The 17,375-nt window shown below is 39.4% G+C and overlaps 2 protein-coding genes across 2 annotated transcripts in view; one reads left to right on the forward strand and one right to left on the reverse strand.

The window, feature by feature from the left end:
- Positions 1 to 4,289: 4,289 nt before the first annotated feature.
- On the reverse strand, positions 4,290 to 8,091 carry LOC122553654 (G-protein coupled receptor 135). The gene has a single exon (XM_043697784.1). The coding sequence runs from the start codon at positions 7,591 to 7,593 to the stop codon at positions 6,286 to 6,288; it is 1,308 nt and encodes a 435-aa protein (XP_043553719.1). The 5' UTR covers positions 7,594 to 8,091; the 3' UTR covers positions 4,290 to 6,285.
- Positions 8,092 to 8,587: 496 nt separating this feature from the next.
- Positions 8,588 to 17,375, forward strand: part of LOC122553656 (jnk1/mapk8 associated membrane protein) — a 41,472-nt gene continuing 32,684 nt past the window's right edge. Inside the window, exon 1 of the mRNA XM_043697790.1 lies at positions 8,588 to 8,855. The gene's annotated coding sequence lies outside the window, so the exon portion shown is untranslated. The remainder of the gene's footprint in view (positions 8,856 to 17,375) is intronic.

Here is a 17,375-nt window from a genome sequence, read left to right on the forward strand (position 1 = left end):
GCATAGATTTGTGGTCAGGGGTGAGGGAACTATGCTCACTGTCCACTGCACTGACAGCAGCCCATACAATATTTTGCAGACTTTTGAGTGGAAATTTGCTGATACGGGTAGTTCTTCTATAATGCGATGGTTGTGTTCTTGTGCACCCGTGTTATAGAAAAATCGTGCTTTAGAAACAGTGCTTACTGTTGGTGATGTAATTGTATTACAGCCAACACAAGTTTTAAAAGTTTGTGCTTTAGATGCTGTGTCCCCAATTAATCAATCGCGTTAATGAAACACATGTTCTAGCAGAACGAAATGTATAGATGTCTGATCCAGCATGAAACCCTTTGCAGATGTGTGGCATGTTTGAACACTTCTTGCAAAAAAAAAAGTGGGCTCTTCAATCAACCAAATTGAAAAGTCCCCAGAGTTGTGCAGTATAAAAAGAAAAAAACTTGCATTAATGTAGTGTTTTTATAACCACTGGATGTCTCAAATTGCTTTACATGAAATACTTTAGAGGCTTAGTCATTGTAAGAAACATGGCAGCCAAAATTCAAACAGCAAGTTCCCACAAATAGCAGTGTGATAATGACTAGATAATTTATTTTTATGTGCATTGAGGGGTAAATATGTCAAGGTAAAAACAATGACTGCAGATGCTGGAAACCAGATTCTGGATCAATGGTGCTGGAAGAGCAAAAGCCCTTCATCATGAATAATGGCAGAGAGCCTGAAGCATGGAGAGATACGCTAGAGGAGGGTGGGAGTGGGGAGAGAGTAGCATAGAGTACAATAGGTCAGTGGGGGAGGAGATGAAGGTGATAGGTCAGGGAGGAGAGGGTGGAGTGGATAGGTGGAAAAGGAGCTGGGCAGGTCAGACAAGTCCAGACAAGACAAGGGGACAGTGTTGAGCTGGAGGTTTGAAACTAGGATGAGGTGGAGGCAGGGGAAATGAGGAAGCTGTTGAAGTAAGAGCTTCAGGGCAGAGGAAGTGACATGGGAGTTGCAGTGGGAGATTCTTGTAGAGAGAGGAGGAAAACTTCTTCAAGGCAGGCATCCTTGCAAGAGGATTCGCAGTAGGGTTAAAATCAACAAGGTAAAAACAATGACTGCAGATGCTGGAAACCAGATTCTGGATCAATGGTGCTGGAAGAGCACAGCAGTTCAGGCAGCATCGAGGAGCTTCAGCAAAATCGACGTTTCGGGCAAAAGCCCTTCATCAGGAATAAAGGCAGAGAGCTGAAGCGTAGAGAGATAAGCTAGAGGAGGGTGGGAGTGGGGAGAGAGTAGCATAGAGTACAATAGGTCAGTGGGGGAGGAGATATGTCAGTCAGGATAAAGTGATAACTTCATTATCCTCCTCCAACTTTTACACCCATCTGAGTAGACAGAAAAGGTTTCTGATAAATGTCTCATCTGAAAAACCATCCTGTGACTTCACAGCACTCCACTGGAAGGTAAGCTTTGAATTCTGAACTCATGCCCTGACATGGGATTGAACTTGGAACCTTGTGATTCCAATGCAAAAGTGCTACCATCTGAACCACGGTTGACATTAAAATCAGAAAGTAGAAATGAGAATCAAATCCAATAGATGAACCTAAAGATTGCAATGAAAGATGTACTTTTAAAGGGATATGACACAGAAAGAAAAAAGGCAAATCTTCTTAAAACTCCAATACTCATTATTCTGACAGAATAACTGTAAAATCTCATAATTGTAATGTCAGTCTTTTTGGACTGGAGGGGTTATTTTGGCAGTAATTATAATGTAGTGCACCCTTAAAATTTCATCTGGACCTGTATGCACCAGGTCTGCCATGTTTTGTGTTTAAGTATTGCACCATCATGTTCTTAAATGCTAATGCTAAGCCTATTAGTGAGATACTGTTGTAGATCAGTCTGTGGAGGAGCAGCGGTTTAGAACTTCCAGCTTTCTACATTTAACTACCCACATGCAGACAAAAAGGTTTTGGCCAATGTAAATCATACTTCTGGGGACTCATATTAGCTTGATGACTATCCTCAATCTACAAAACCTGGATCTTGCTGTTTAAGTTTTCTTTTGCAAGTCCAACATGCTTGTATGGTAATAATTAAACATGAACAAAACAAAAGGAATTACCACAATACAAAATATCAACAAGGTTGATTATTGATAAGTTACGATAGCTACTATATTCCATTAAATGCATAATATCTTTGATTTCTTTGATTTATATTCTGATAGTATTGTTTTGACTATATGGCCTTGACACTTCACCTTACAGAAAGCGACCCTTTAATGTAAGTAACCATTGCAGAGTAAATCGAAACACAAAGATTCTTTATGTTGGCAGTTTGAGTTACTTATTGTGTTTTTGATGAGAAGGGGATTCGTGCTGTGGACACAACATTGTTGTCTTTCTCTTTCCTGTCACTTAAAACAAAAAACTTGGGTATTGTCATCCTAAAGTCTTAAATTAATTATCTAATAAAAGGCTGTAGGCTAATATTTCTGTAATTCCTAAAGGTGAAATTTCCTACGCAATGAAGAGATAATAGTCTACAATTCTCACATGGTTAACTTTTTGAATATATAATTCAAAGCAAGCTTTGTACATTGTACAGGTCGTTCTGGCATAATGTGCATTTTGTCAACGTGAATTGGCTATAACGCGATTGGTGAATTGTGGGTGCTGTTTGGATAACACAAACTTTCTGCTGAATGGGTCTAGTAGTTTTCCATGGCATGGTTTTCTATAGAGTGAGGTTGCAGTGGAAATCAACTGTTGCATTATAGCATAAGGACCTGTAGATATAATTACATTCTAGGCATTTGCCAGTAATTTGCTTTTAAAACTGCAAACACCTTACACAGTTTAAAGCAATATATTCTCTCACAGTTTAAACAAAATGAAAATTGTCTTTACAACCTTAACCTTTGTTTTTGATTGAGTGTGTCATCAAGCAGGAGTGGGAGCAGAGACCTGAAAATTAATACTGCTTCTGGCTGGGGGCCATAGACCCTGAACCAAATACTGTCCACCCCCAGAGCCCCAAGGTCTGGCAACTGGGACCTGATGTAACCCTCTGTCCCAGGCCCTGGCTTCAAAAAGCCCTAACAAAACCGAAATCAATGGGTAGCGGTGGGAAAATCTTCACAGTTGGAGTCATACTTAATATAAAGGAAGTTGATTGTGGTTATCTAAGGGTGATCATCTTGTCTCCACAGCATCTCTGCAGGAACTCCTCAGGGTAGGATCCTCAGCCTAACTATTTCCAGCTGCTTCTTCAATGAAGTTCCCTCCATCAATAAGGTAAAAGTTAGGGTTGTTCACTGATGATGTATGGTATTCAAAAACAATTTGAAACTCCTTCGATGTAGTGTACACACAAGGGCTAATTCAGTAAGGCCTAGATCATTTTCAGGCTTGGACTGATTAAACATGAAATAACATTTGCACTACACATCTACCAGGCACCTACTATCTCCAACAACAGAGATGCTAACTATCTATCCTTAACATTCAACAACATTACCCTAGCTGAATCTCTTAAGATCAACATCCTGGGGTCTAGCTGGACAAGCCAAACAAATAGTGACTAGAAAAGCAGGTCAGAAACTGGGAATTCTGCAGCAAGTAACAAACTTAAATAGCAAACGCCTACTCACCACTTACAAAGCACAAGTCAGGAGTGTGATTGAATACGTCCATTTGCCTGGGCAGGTACGGCTCCAAAACACTCAACAATCTAAATACCATCAGTACAAAGTACTGAGGTATATAGCACTCCTTTCACCAGCGACACAGTGATAGCAGCATGTACTGTATACAAGATGCACTGCAGCAACTCACCAACCCTTCAACAGCACTTTCTAAAGCTGTGACCTTTGCCACATGGAAGAATAAGGGCAGCAGATGCATAGGAACACCAATACCTGCAGGTTCTCCCTCCAAGTCACCACCATACTGACTTCATTCCTTTCACTGTTATTGGGTTGAAATCTGGAAGTATCTTCTTAACAGCACAGTGAATGTACCTACATGAGTTGGACTGCAATATTTCAAGAAGAAAGATCAAATCCACCACCTGGACAGTGAGGGATGGAAAACAAATGGCAGTGTCTTGCCAGTGACACATGTATTACTCTATTTTTAAGTAAGCAGGGAAACATCTATTGTCATAACTCCATCTAATAATTGTGAATTGCTGATTTGTTTAAAATATATATTTTATTCAAGTGTATTACCTGAATATTTCTATATGATAACCTTGTCTGATGAGATAAATTGACAATGCTGATTGAACAATAAATATTTTTAAAATTAAGCTTTAATGATTAAAACATGTACTGGCATACATACAATTTCTGTTCCTTGGTTTCATGTAATACAGTAACATTCAGCAATCTGGGGCATTAAACTTGCATTTCCTTAGAATATAAAGCAACATTAAAATACCAGAAGTTGTTTCTGATTTGCTTACAAAATATTTTTTCACAAACATTAGCAAATTCTGAAGATAACATTTATCTTAAGCTTTAAAACACTGCACAGGGAAATGTTTGCCTCCCTTTTACTATTGTCTTCAAAAGGAAATTGAGGAATGAAAATGTATCACACTGTAAAGCATCAATACTGTATTTACAACTTTATACCAATAAACATGAGGCCACCAGAACATTTTAGAATTTGAAAACAATACACTCTAAGGTACTTGCTTCATAAATAAGCTTTTGTGTATTCACTTTAAAAAAAAATATTGTTCTAAAATGTAACACATTTACAATGATATCTCTGACATTACTCCTGGAGAGTTTTTTGGTTAATTAAATAGGCACCAACTTTCCCAGTTGACTGCTAGTAAATAAGGCTCAAATAACATGATTTTGTTTTCAATTGATGTATGCCAAACAGACCCATTGCTTTGTTTAAAACAAAATTTCAATCACTGTTTTGGCACTTTGGGCACTTATTTGGTTTTGACGCATAATTAGTAACTACAGAAGGTACACCTACTAACATTGTAAAGTAATGGCAGAAATATTTGAGCCTTGCATCATATAGTGTTAACTGACTCTTGTGTGTTTTTAATCACTTGCTCGCTACTTCAACATTCTGACCAAATTTCTTCCCTCTTTTCCCAAGGAGTTGGTTTCATGGTTCCATTGTGATAATCATCCTCTGAAACCTAACCCAAGGGATCATTTGTGAATTTCAATAGTAAATGCTGGCTACAGTTGTGTGGGGATGAAGGGCTGAAGGTGGAGGTGTAAATCATCACAACTATGATCCTGTCTCCATCTAACCAACACAGTAATGACATTTAACAGCAAAATCTATATTTGATCACTTTCCTTCAAGTGTTGCTGAGGCCACTCATAGTAAACCCATTGTTTCAGAAAAGATCAAAACACATTCAGTAAACTTACACCATAGTGCTAAACGTAGTGCTGGACAGTCAGCATTTTAGATCAGAATAAACTGAGGCCCTTCAGGTGAATATGAAAGATCCTTTAGCACCATTTTGAAGGAGATTTTGTCGGATGTCCGGAACAACATATTAGCATATTAACAAGTTAACACTGCCAAAGTTAAGTTATTTGTTCATGTATCACTCTACTGTTTGTCAGACCTTGTCTGGTAAAATTGGTTGTTGCTTTTCTCTACCATACAACAATGACTTTACTTCTAAATTATTTCATTGGGTTTGTAAATTGTTTTGGGGTGTCCTAAGGTATTATATAAATGCAAATTGTTTTTAAATGATTGGGTACGAAATAAACATCAAAGCTGGGATTTTGCAGGCTGTATGCCTCAGATTCATGATAAGACTGTCAAACAGGGACAATTCTGATTACCGTATGCTAAAGACTCAATCAAATATTAAAAAGACACACATTATGTAACAACTGAAAATAATGTAGTTGCCTTCTGAACTGATCTAAAATTTTCAAGCATTAGTTATTTCATTATCATTTGGTCTAAGATGCAATCTTGTTGCACTCAACATTTCAGAACATCTGCTAAGTGTCTGAAATTACATCTCATTATTGTATTGTGTATGACAGATTTCCAAGAGTTCCTATTAGTGCTTCAAACTATTTTGTTCGGAATTGAATTTTTACTTCCTAATTGTTAATTTAGGATTTTACCATCTCAAATCCAAATTACACTTTATTTTAATATAATTACGTCATATACTAGTTTTCTTTCAGAAACTGCTACAAATTTCTGCACTTTCAAGAAAGACTTTGAATTTAAAGCCTCTCTGTTTATAAATATATCTCCATTGAATAATTTAAAAATTTGTCTAAAGGCTTGTATTTGCAGTCTCTGATTTGGGTACGGCAGGCTCAGACACAGTATCTGGTTGTCCATCTCTGCAGAAGAGCACAGCTGGGTTTCTACATGCCCACATTGCAACATCTCCATTTGCAGGGCTGGAGGAAGACATCCTGCTGCCAGACCCTTGTCGACTGACATACTGATCCCTAATTCTGTCCACCCTACTCCTGGCCTCGTGGCTCTGACTGGACAGGTATGCAGCTATGTTTCTAGTCCTGTAGCCATCTTCTCTATTTCTGCCCAAGAGAATGGAGATATTGGGGTTCCTGGTAGCATAGATGAGTGGATTGAGAGCTCCATTGGCCCATGCTAGCAAAATGGCTACAGTATCCATGATGGGGGTGAAATGGAAGTTGCCCGTGGCAGTGATGATGCCCATGATACAATAGGGGCCCCAGCAACAGATGATGAAAACAATCATGATCAATACAGTTGTAGCTGTCCTCATCTCACTGTAGAAACGCAGTAGGTGGGCGTAAGTGGTGACTGGGCGGACTCGGATCTCTGACAGCCTGACTGTCTTACAGATGTTGTAGTGGCAGAAACACATCAGAGAGAAGGGTAGAAGATAGCAGATGACAATGAGGGTGATGCTGTAACTGGTGCCCATCCGGGAGTTGCCTGAGTGGAAGATGTACATGCAGTGGTAGAACCCCTTCTTGTGGACAACCAGTGGACCATTGGCTTGTGTCATGAGATACCAGGGGAAAGAGAAAAGGACTGCAATCAACCAGACGGCAACTAGTAACTGGGTGGCCCTACGTCGCCCAATCTTCTCCTGGGGTTGCCTGACAATGGCATAGTAACGATCGAAGGAGATGAGCGTCATGGTGAGGGTGGAGATTATCCCAAAGCAGGAGTTGAAGAAGCCATTAGCAATGCAGAAACGGTCACCAAAGATCCAGACCCCTTCCTGGGTGAACAGCATGATGAAGGAGAAGGGCACACAGAGCAGGGCAGTGAGGAGGTCAGACAGGGATAGAGACAGGATAAAGGCATTGGTCACTGTCCTGAGCTGCCGGTGTTTGACGATCATCACTATGACAGCTGAATTGCCCAGACAGGAGAGCAGGAAGATGAGCAGGAGGATGAGAGCTTTGCAAGCCAAGGCCATGCCATGGAGCAGGGAGTTGGTGTCAGCCTGGTCTCTGGCCCAATCTTGCGGAGTGACCCTGGTTTGGTTGGCGATGATGGTGGTCACAGTGTTGGAACTGTCTGTGCTGTTGGTCTCTGTGAGACTGTTGAACCGGGGAAGCTTGGTTGAAAGATCCATTGGGCAGAACGACACATCCGGGAAATGGACGCTTCATCACTGGCCCTGTCCTAACCGTGATACACAAAGGTCAATAGCAGAGCCAATGGCAGATGGACCGATGTAATTCGTACATCTGGTTCTAGCTCAGCTTGAAGAGACTTGAGCAGTGAAACCTTCTCGCCAATATCCATATCATGTGCAGAATTTCTGTGCATACCTTCCCACTAGTGTGTCAATACATCATTAAACAGTAGCTGTATATCTCTGGGATGAGAAAGAGTAATGCAATTTCATTAAGCACTATATGGTATTGGGAATAACACAAACAGCATTGGTTCAATTCCTGTTCTGACATGAGGCAGACTTGGGATCTATCTCCTCACCCAGCCCAAGTGGAAGCCAATGGAAAACCACCAGTGACAGAAACTGCCAAGAAAACAGTTCAGGATGAAGCATCAGCAGATCACGAGCCAAGGACCTGTCTTTGGGTAGAGCACACGTGAATGAATGAAGCATGATACAAAATAACAAAGCAACTTACATAAGTAGCTGGAGCTCCACGAACCTGCAATCTAATCCCCTGCCCAGAGACCAAAAACAAAGAGGAGTCACATGATGGAAGAATCACATGACCATGACCATGGCCATGACGCAGATAGCACCCACCTACAATGAAACTGCAAACTGCACCAGGATGCATTTGATGATACTTTGCTTTTCCTCCCCCCTCTGCCATGGATTTTGTGGTAACTGGGGAGACCTCGCTGCCGCCGTTAAGGCACTGAAATGTTTGACCATTGCGCACTTTGTACTGGGGAAAGAAGGCTGGTGTGAGTGTAAAGGTTTGATCCGTCTCCCCACGTACAGAGCAAGAGGGGGAGGGCTGCAGGCTGCACAGCTGGAATCACAGAAACACAGCCTTTGTATCAAACATCAAGCATGGATCCAGCTATAGGCAAGGCTAACTAGAACTGGCTCAGTAACAGTGTAAGCACCGAAACCCACTATTACATGGGTTGCTAACAATCTGCGATTCCTTCCCAGTGCTGTAATGCTTCAGATGTGACAGTTGCCAATGTGCAGTCGACAGCCCGACTCTCTCCCGTCTGCTATCACTTGCGTGTGCTCATAGCAAAAGACCTGGCCCCTTAAGTTCACGAAGGTGATGAGCGTTATGGGAGAATTCAATGACCTTCATGATGTAGAGTAACATTTGCTGATTCTCTGGTAAACTCTGAGCCAGTGTCTTAAAATAAAATAATGGTCGAGGTTCCTGCAAGGTAAGGGCGGGTTTCGAGTTTACATGTTAGTGGTCAAATAAAGACCGGAAACGTTAATGATGAAAATATGTGCCTCTTTGTTTAGTGAGACTGAGAGGAACACGTAAATTCCACAGTAGACGCACCTCAGTAGTTTAAAATCTCGTCCAAATGACTACAGACCTAAGTAACGGTTAGAGGAAATATGATAAACCTGTTCAATGTTGTGGATTCCAAAACGAGTTACAACCTTCGAATTCTTCAGTAATACATTTTTATGGATGAAATACTGTATATTGGCCTTGTTTGTAATTAACCATTTACATTGTCATGAGGGGGAAGGGGGAGTGTGATCACAGAGGTAATTTAGTGCTTGTAATAACTACATAAAAGTGTTGATTATACGAACGAGGAGCTGATGTGGATCATAACAGGGGGATCCTACTCCACCATTCAATAAAGTTATGTACTCTGCTTCCACTTCACTGCCCCACCTCCTCCCATATTCCTTCATTAACTGAGAGGCTAAACATCTTTTTATTTCGGTCCTCAATATATTCAACTATGAAGCACTCACAACTTTCCAAACATTTGGTACGTGTGGGGAAATTTCTTCTTAGTCCTGTATTTAGCATTTCAAGCTTATGGAGTACAGATCCAGAAAGGAGAAAAAAAAACAATCTCGGTATGAGAAATATAGGTATTTTCAGAAACAAATTCTAGAAGGCAAGAGAGTTGCAGTGATTGAGTTCAATAGCTGGCACAGGTATGACGAGCTGAGTGCCCTTTTCTATGTGATACTTGGAGAAGGTGTGCTCATGCTTGAGTCCCACTACTCTTGGAATCATCAAAAATGTGAATGATTTTATCAAATTAGTCAAATCCTCCAATACCCCTGTCTGATTAACTCAAGGGAATCTCAAGTTTCTGTAAATAACAAGAAATGACTATTTATTGCAAAGAAATCAGTGCTAACCACAGGCAAACAAAAGTACAAATTGTCAGCATATAACTTACCAACTGAAACTCTAAGTTTAACCCCTACACTAACAAATATGACATTCATAGTCAACGAAAATAATCGGGAAACACAGTTCAGTAGCACCAGTCCATAGGATGCGATGAGAAGTCTCTTTTACTTCCCAAGCCCTTCTGATGTCCAAGGTTATTCTTCACATTCTTTCAGTTCATTACTGCAGACAAAGTGTAACTAACACACTAATTTTCAGTCAATGATTGGAGGCAACAGCTCATAGCAGCTAGTGGGGGAAAAACATAGATAGCAATCTTCCAGGTTTTGATTACTTCACTGTAGTGGGAGAGACAGAGACCTGTCTCAGATGCACACTGGAAGTTTCTCCACCAGTAACATTCTCTGATGTCTCCTGTACCCTATAACCAGTCTCATTTTGGACAATTAGCAATCTGTCTGTCTGAGTGAAGTTTACTCTGTATTCACCCACAAAGGCATCTTGGACATCTTCCACACTACTAGAGCAAAGCAATAGTGGAACCGCAATTCACTATGTCAGTTCTTACAAATACAGCAACTGTATAACTGTACAAATACAGCACAGACCTTACAGCAAAATCCTTTTCCCAATTTATGACACAATGCATATTAAAGAAAATAAAAATGCGATATTTACAATGAAGGAAAAGTCTGTTCTGATCTTCATTTTTGACATCTTGCACAGTCTTCGTTAACATACTGTCCTGATTTTTTGGTATGCTTGACTTTTCAATGTTTATTTGTATGTCACCCTGCAATTATAAGAAGCAAATTAGTGAGTAACCTGTACAGGGATTTTTCAGGTTGTTGGGCAACCCCAGAACTTAGAGGGTCCATTGACTCTATCCTGGCTTTATATTAAATTGTCATCTTCAATTTTGTCTGAATATATATTAATTTAGGTTTATGTATTTAATTTCAATGAAAAGTAAAATGTTTCACATACATTGAATTGGGTGAGAAAGAAAAATTAAATACAATTGTTAATCACAGATTTGTTTTCAGCATAGATGTAAGGTTCTTAATACCTGAATTGGTTCTTTGAATGAGCAACTCACATAGTGACACTTGGCTGCCTTCACCCTGTAATCCTGCTCATTCTTCCTTCTCTGTTAACTGTCTAATTAATTTTTGAAGCCTCAATTTAAATTATATCCACCACACACTGTGTATTCCAGACCAGAACCACTTGTTAGGTGAAAGATTTTCCTTGTATCACTTTTGCTTATTTTAATAATTACTTTAAGTCTTTATTTCTAATGGTGTTAGTCCTTTTTAATAAATTGTTCAATTAGGTTTTTAGTTTTAGAATAATGTAATAGTAATTACCGGGAACAAGTGGTTTATCAAAGGTGTGGAAACCATAAATGTTCTATACTGTCCCAACAGAAGCAGGAAATCATCGTGTTCCCTCTTGGTTGATTGCAGTAATTTGCTTGCTAGATTTTAGGTAGGGCTTCTTAATTTCCTAAAATGGTGGCTATCACAGAGCAAACATTACAGGTGAATATTATCTTTGTTTTAATTTCAGTAGTAGCGCAATACTACTATTATTGACAATATTCTGAACAGTGGGCAATGTATGGATAGCAAGGTAGCAGAAGTAGATATTACTATTTTGAAAACAATCACAAATTCATGATATTGGGCACATGCCGATATTCTAAATAAGGATAGAAGGAGAAACTCAGCAGGTCTGGCAACATCTGTGTGAAGAGACAAACAGGACAGACATTTTGAATCCAATATGACCAACCTTCAGAATTGAGGTGCTAAAGTAGTGGTCTGTCAGTCTGTGCTCTGACACAAGGTGCATTGTATCTCCTTTAAAGGAGCAAGTAATTCCTGAAATCAATGAGAATTTCTGCTTTTTTCCTCCCATGTCACTGATAGAAACCCAGTAATAAGTTATGACCTATTCAATAGTTTGTGATAGGATGTGAAGAATAGAATTTGATAAACAACAGAATTTGTCTGATTTGTTTTGTAATGGTGGAGGGATGCTAAGTGATGATTAGATTTTTAAAAAAAAGTTTAAGTTGAGAAAAAGAAGTCGAAGCATTTTAATGTCTACCTCATCCGATGTGTATGTTTGAAATTTTAGTTTGTTTTCACTTTTTTCTTTTTAAATGAAACAATTTCAATTTGTTGCCGGGCTGAGTATTTGAGAAAATCCCTTTAATGTCATTTGCTGCTTGGACTGTCTAATAATATTGCTCCATTCTGGAAATATCCCAGTGAAGGTCACTGTGATCTGCATAGTGATAAGGCTGAAATTCTAACCAAAGAAATTGTTTGATCTCTGTGACATTTTACTTCAAAGCCAAAAGTAAATGCTGTTGCTTTGCTGATGACTACCGATTCCAGGCAATGTGTCTTAAGTTTTGTACGTGGAGCCGATGCTTCATTGAAAATATATTAGTTACTTCTGTAGGTGGCAGTGTAATGAGAATTTTCAATGCTGAACACATTTTTTGAAGTGACAAGAAAATGTTTGCAAATTCTGACTGTCATCACTTAATAATTGTTCAAGAAGCTTTTTACATCCATTTCTAAATTGCACACAAAATATTTCTTAAACTAATTAAATCTCAAAAAATTACTAAATCTATCAACTGCATTAGCCTTTTAGTGTTTAAACCAAGATTTGGAGTTAATATTTTTGCCGAAAGCTGTGACTTTAGACTTTGGAAAATGAACATTAAAGTGGAATACAATAGCGGAAGAATCAAGGGGGCAGAGGTAAACAAATCACAAAAAGTAGCAATGACAGTAATTAACAAGTATATCAAAGATTGGAGTTCAGTTCTACAGGATAGAATTGAGAAACAGAAGTTATGGTTAGACCACATTTGGTAGCACTGCAAGCAGTCTTGGTCTCCATATTGATACAAAAGGGTTTAGAGATGCTGCAGAATGTGCAAAAAGGATTATCTCCAATGACGCCAAAACTGAGAGGTTACAACTATCAAAAAAAGCTGCTAATAATTTCTGTACAAAAGAGTAGCTTGAGGTTTTGCTGATAAAGAATATGGAAGGGTTTGGTGAAGAGAAAACATAGATAAAATATTTCCATTTATGGGGTAGAACAGAACTAGGAACTAGAAAAGTATACATAGTACACTAATGTACTCGTGAACCAGTAATGTTTTGTTGTTGTAGTAGTATTCATCTAGCTACACTGAACAAATCCTTTCTTAAAGTTACTTTGAAAGGTAAAAGGACGTTTTATTGAATGTTTTGCAAAATGTTACAATACAGAGACAAACAGTGGAACCAAATTGGCCTTTCAACCTCTGTCTTCACAACACAGTAAAATTAAAATCTTCAAAGACTCTTAAAATTGGTCCCAATGACTCCTAACAGACGTTCTGAATAACCAATCCTATACTCCACAATCAATTAGAGACACCAGGTTTGTAGCTTAAACAAAAGATTTAGCAATTTATTAGCAATACAATTACTTTAGCAAAGCAAAATTAAACAAAAAAGTAATTTAATTGACGTCTATGATTTAACCTTTGTTGTCAGCCCCACTCTCACAAATGACAGACAAACACAATGAAGGGATAAGTAAAACAAAATAACAAAACTGGCCAAATTATTTAAGCAGTTTTATTTGCATTGTTCCATAGACATATATGATTTTCTCAAGACATCGATTAGTACTGCTTCTAGTTCATATGATGTAGTCAGTGATATTATAACTTATTTTTTATTCCTTGAACTATCAGTGGAAGGTTAGGTAGGGAGCTTTCAAATCATCATGTTGTAGTATCAATAGCCAAAAATCTCTTAGAAAACCTAATCTAAATCTAAAAACCCAGATCAAAATTTCTGGCCTCTCCCTATCAGACTAACTGTCTCACCATGAGTCCCAGTTACCATTCAATATCTGCCCTCTGCTTGACCATAAGGTCACTTCCAAACTTGCTGGAACCAATTCCCAGGTGCTGGCCTCTTTTGTGGACAAACACCTGTTTGTTTACACATACTGATCTGCACCAGTGACAGTCTGTAAAACCTTTTGATTGAGAACTAACCTGTAATTAACTTCCAGGTCTGGGCTCACAGTGTATGTGCTTTCTCATTTTTTAAAATGCAATTTGCTGTCCACAGCCCAAAGGTTATTTTCAGCTCACAGTTCTTAGTTCATAGTTCGAAACCAAAATTGATAAAAGAATAAAATAAAAATAATGAGAAATCAGTGAGGGTGCTAACAAATGTGATGTGACTCTGTGTGAAATGAAGAACAATACTCTTTATTTAAAATTTTGTAAAGAGTAACAGCTGACAAAACCAGAGTTAATGTTAATAGAAGTTTGGCTGGAAAAAATGAATTTCAATGCTGAATAATTTTCTATACCATTAATTGCCTAATGAAAACATTTATTGTTCATTTTGTTTTATGTATTTAAGGGATGAAGATGTCACTGACTAGACTAGCATTCATTGCTCACCCCTAACTTCCCAAAGGGCAATAAAGAATCCTGTGTTATCTTCCATTCTTGTTGCAAATGTGCGAAAGAAATGGAAATTGCAGTGACCAAAGCTAGGTAAGTAATTGTTTTCCGTATAAGCACTACATGAGTAGTGTAAGACCTTTCAGGGGGCAGTTACATTAATCAGGTTGAAGACACCTCTAATCATAGTGCTTTGCATGTGAAATACATGCGGTATCCTGTGTGGATACAAATCCTGACAACAAGCCATGTTGACCACGTCATTTGGTCATTTCAGATTGATTCTATTAATCTCTTTAAAATAGAATCATTCATAGGTGACCTTAAAAATCTTTCCTTTAAGAAACAATTCATATAGACAGTCCTAGACTTCATTGACTGCACATGGACATGGAACTGATTTCCTCTCTCCTTGAACTGTGTGTATTTTCCATGTGCTTTTGTGTGCTATACCTCTTCACTTAGGTGATGTTGGGTGTGGGGACAAGTTTTCAGTAATTCTGCTGTGTTTACAATCTTCCACTATATGTATGTGGCATAGTTTGTGTGGCAAATATTGTAATGAGGCCCCTGTGGCAAAGGTTCATGGACATGCAATCCATGGCCTTCATTTTTAGAGTCCTCCATGTATCCGTATATTGAGAACTTTTCTAAACCATTATCAACTTGAGATGAGAATGCTGATTGCTCACATTACTAAGAATCTGAACCCCAACAGGTTTATTGGAACTGTGGCCAATGGATCCAGCTATGGTCACTGTGGCCATGGTGCTACAAAGGTGCATAGAAATGGAGGAAAACCAAGTGTGCCAGCAAACTCAGGGTGAGCAGCAATCTGGCTGCTCAGGGTGGCTCAGTGGTTAGCGCTACTGTCTCACAGTACCAGGGACCTGGGTTTGATTCCAGCCTTGGGAGACTGTGTGGAGTTTGCACCTTCTGCTCATGTCTGTGTGGGCTTCCTCCGGGTGCACTGATTTCCACCCACAGTCCAAATATGTGCAGGCCATGGCTAAATTGCCCATGGTGTTCAAAGATGTGTCGGTTTAGTGCATTAATCAGGGGAAATGTAGAGTATAGGGTAGGGGAATGGATCTGGGTGGGTTACTCTGGAGGGTCAGTGTAGACTTGTTGGGCCAAATGGCCTGTTTCCACATTGTAGGGATTCTATGACTATAACAATCACTGGTGGCTATGAACCATTTGAAGAGGTTACAGCTGAAGGTTCCTTGGGGTGTGGAAGAAGGTACAGGAGACCCAAAGTCTTTTATCCTCTATGCCATTTCTTCATATGTGAGCTTGTCCCAGGACACTATCACCTAACTGTGTCATCTGCTGGAGTGATCTGAAGGAGTGGTTGTTATCCTATTCTAAACACCATCAAGCTGACAGCTGCATTAAGTTTTTCATCAAAGGGTTTTCCAACAAAGCCGACTTCTCCCTTGTACTGAGGGCTCTAGACTGCATTGAGAGTACCATATCACAAGGTAGACTACATTAAAGGGGTTCCATCCCATAATATACAAGTCGTTTGTAGAAGCCGCCATGATGCTTATATCCTTCAGAACTCATTCCTGCTTTGTTTCCAGGGCTGTATACCTTACAAGTATGGTTATTAGGAGATGAGGACTATCCTCTGCAAATGTGGCTGATGACTCCATTACATAACCCCTGAATGATGCTGAATGTAGGTACAATTCAACCCATTCTTCCAATAGGGCCCTTGTAGAGCATACAATAGGATTCCCAAAGATCAGGTTCCGATGCTTGGATCAGTCAAGGGGGGAGGGCCTTCTAGTACATCCTCGACAGAGAGTGCTGCAATAATCTCAGCCTGTGAGATAGAAAAGGGAGAAGGACAACCAAATATTGAATCACAAAATGGTTTGGATCTAATAGGTGTACGTCTATGGTCCCCTGAAACCATGTGCCAAAGGAGCAGACAAAGAGGGAATTTCATGGATGCTGAACAGCTGGGAGAATAGCATCTATCTTCCGAAATGAAGACATTGAGCAGGAGGAACATTACCGTCAGTGAGATATAGCGCTACAGCACTAGGCACAAGAAGCCAGACAGGACTTGACATTTTGCTCTAATGGATATGAGCTCGGTGCAGTGGTCACTCACTGACAGTAAATTTGAGGTTGCTGAAAAGGCAATCCATCCTTGTTGGTTCTCGGAAGCAGATGCAACTTTGTTTTCTCTTTGCTTCTGTTCAAGAAAAGTCAGCAGTTTAAACTCTTTCCAGCATGTAATGCTCCTGTGTTGAACAATGACAAAAGGTGACGTTCCACTGGATAACACCCCTTTCAACAGGGTTCTAAATCGGTATAGAAGTATGGGTGTAATGTGTGGAGAGTGATTCTTGTGGCTGCAGTCACTATGATTGTCACTTAGACTGGTAATGATGTAAAAGAGCAATACATTTATGAATGTGTATTTGTGAAATGTCATGCCTCCACCTAAATGCTGTTAAAAGCTCCTTTTTAAAATTATTTTCCTTGCACTGTGTACTGTGAAGGGAAATTCCTAGGTGGAAGCATTTGACCTGGTGCACAACTGGGCTTTAAGTAAGAAATTGATAGGTCCTAACAATGATGAGTACTTCCACTGCAGAGCTGTGGTGCATACATTAATAGTGTGAGCAGTGTAAAATTGCATGAGAAAATACGAGAGCTCATCCTCCGTTAAACTCACCAAACATGATGCTTAGCTAATTTGTAGTATCATTAATGAGCTCAATGTGTAGCAGTTACATTTACTGTATCCTTTGCCTCACAAACAATAGCACTTAATGTAGTGGTCTCATATTCAGAGTTTGCGCATCTAACTACACATGAGAAAGAATTACATGGAGGCTAGCTTCCTTCAGCAGACAGGGCTGCAGACCTACTCCTATTAGACTCCAAACACTTGAGTGATTTGATTTTTGGTTGCCCTTCTCTCCGAAGGTAGTCACCTTTTGCTACATCATCAAGTAGCCATATTTTCTTGTGAACTAGTAAACTACCAAGCTGCAGTAGCCATTAGAGCTGAAACTGAACTCATCTTCACTCTGATTAATGTAT

Source organism: Chiloscyllium plagiosum, chromosome 10 (assembly GCF_004010195.1).
Source record: "Chiloscyllium plagiosum isolate BGI_BamShark_2017 chromosome 10, ASM401019v2, whole genome shotgun sequence".
Taxonomy (NCBI): Eukaryota; Metazoa; Chordata; class Chondrichthyes; order Orectolobiformes; family Hemiscylliidae; genus Chiloscyllium; species Chiloscyllium plagiosum.

Excerpts from the sequence above, each read along its gene's own strand:
- LOC122553654 (XM_043697784.1), bottom strand. The coding sequence starts at position 7,593 with ATGGATCTTTCAACCAAGCTTCCCCGGTTCAACAGTCTCACAGAGACC.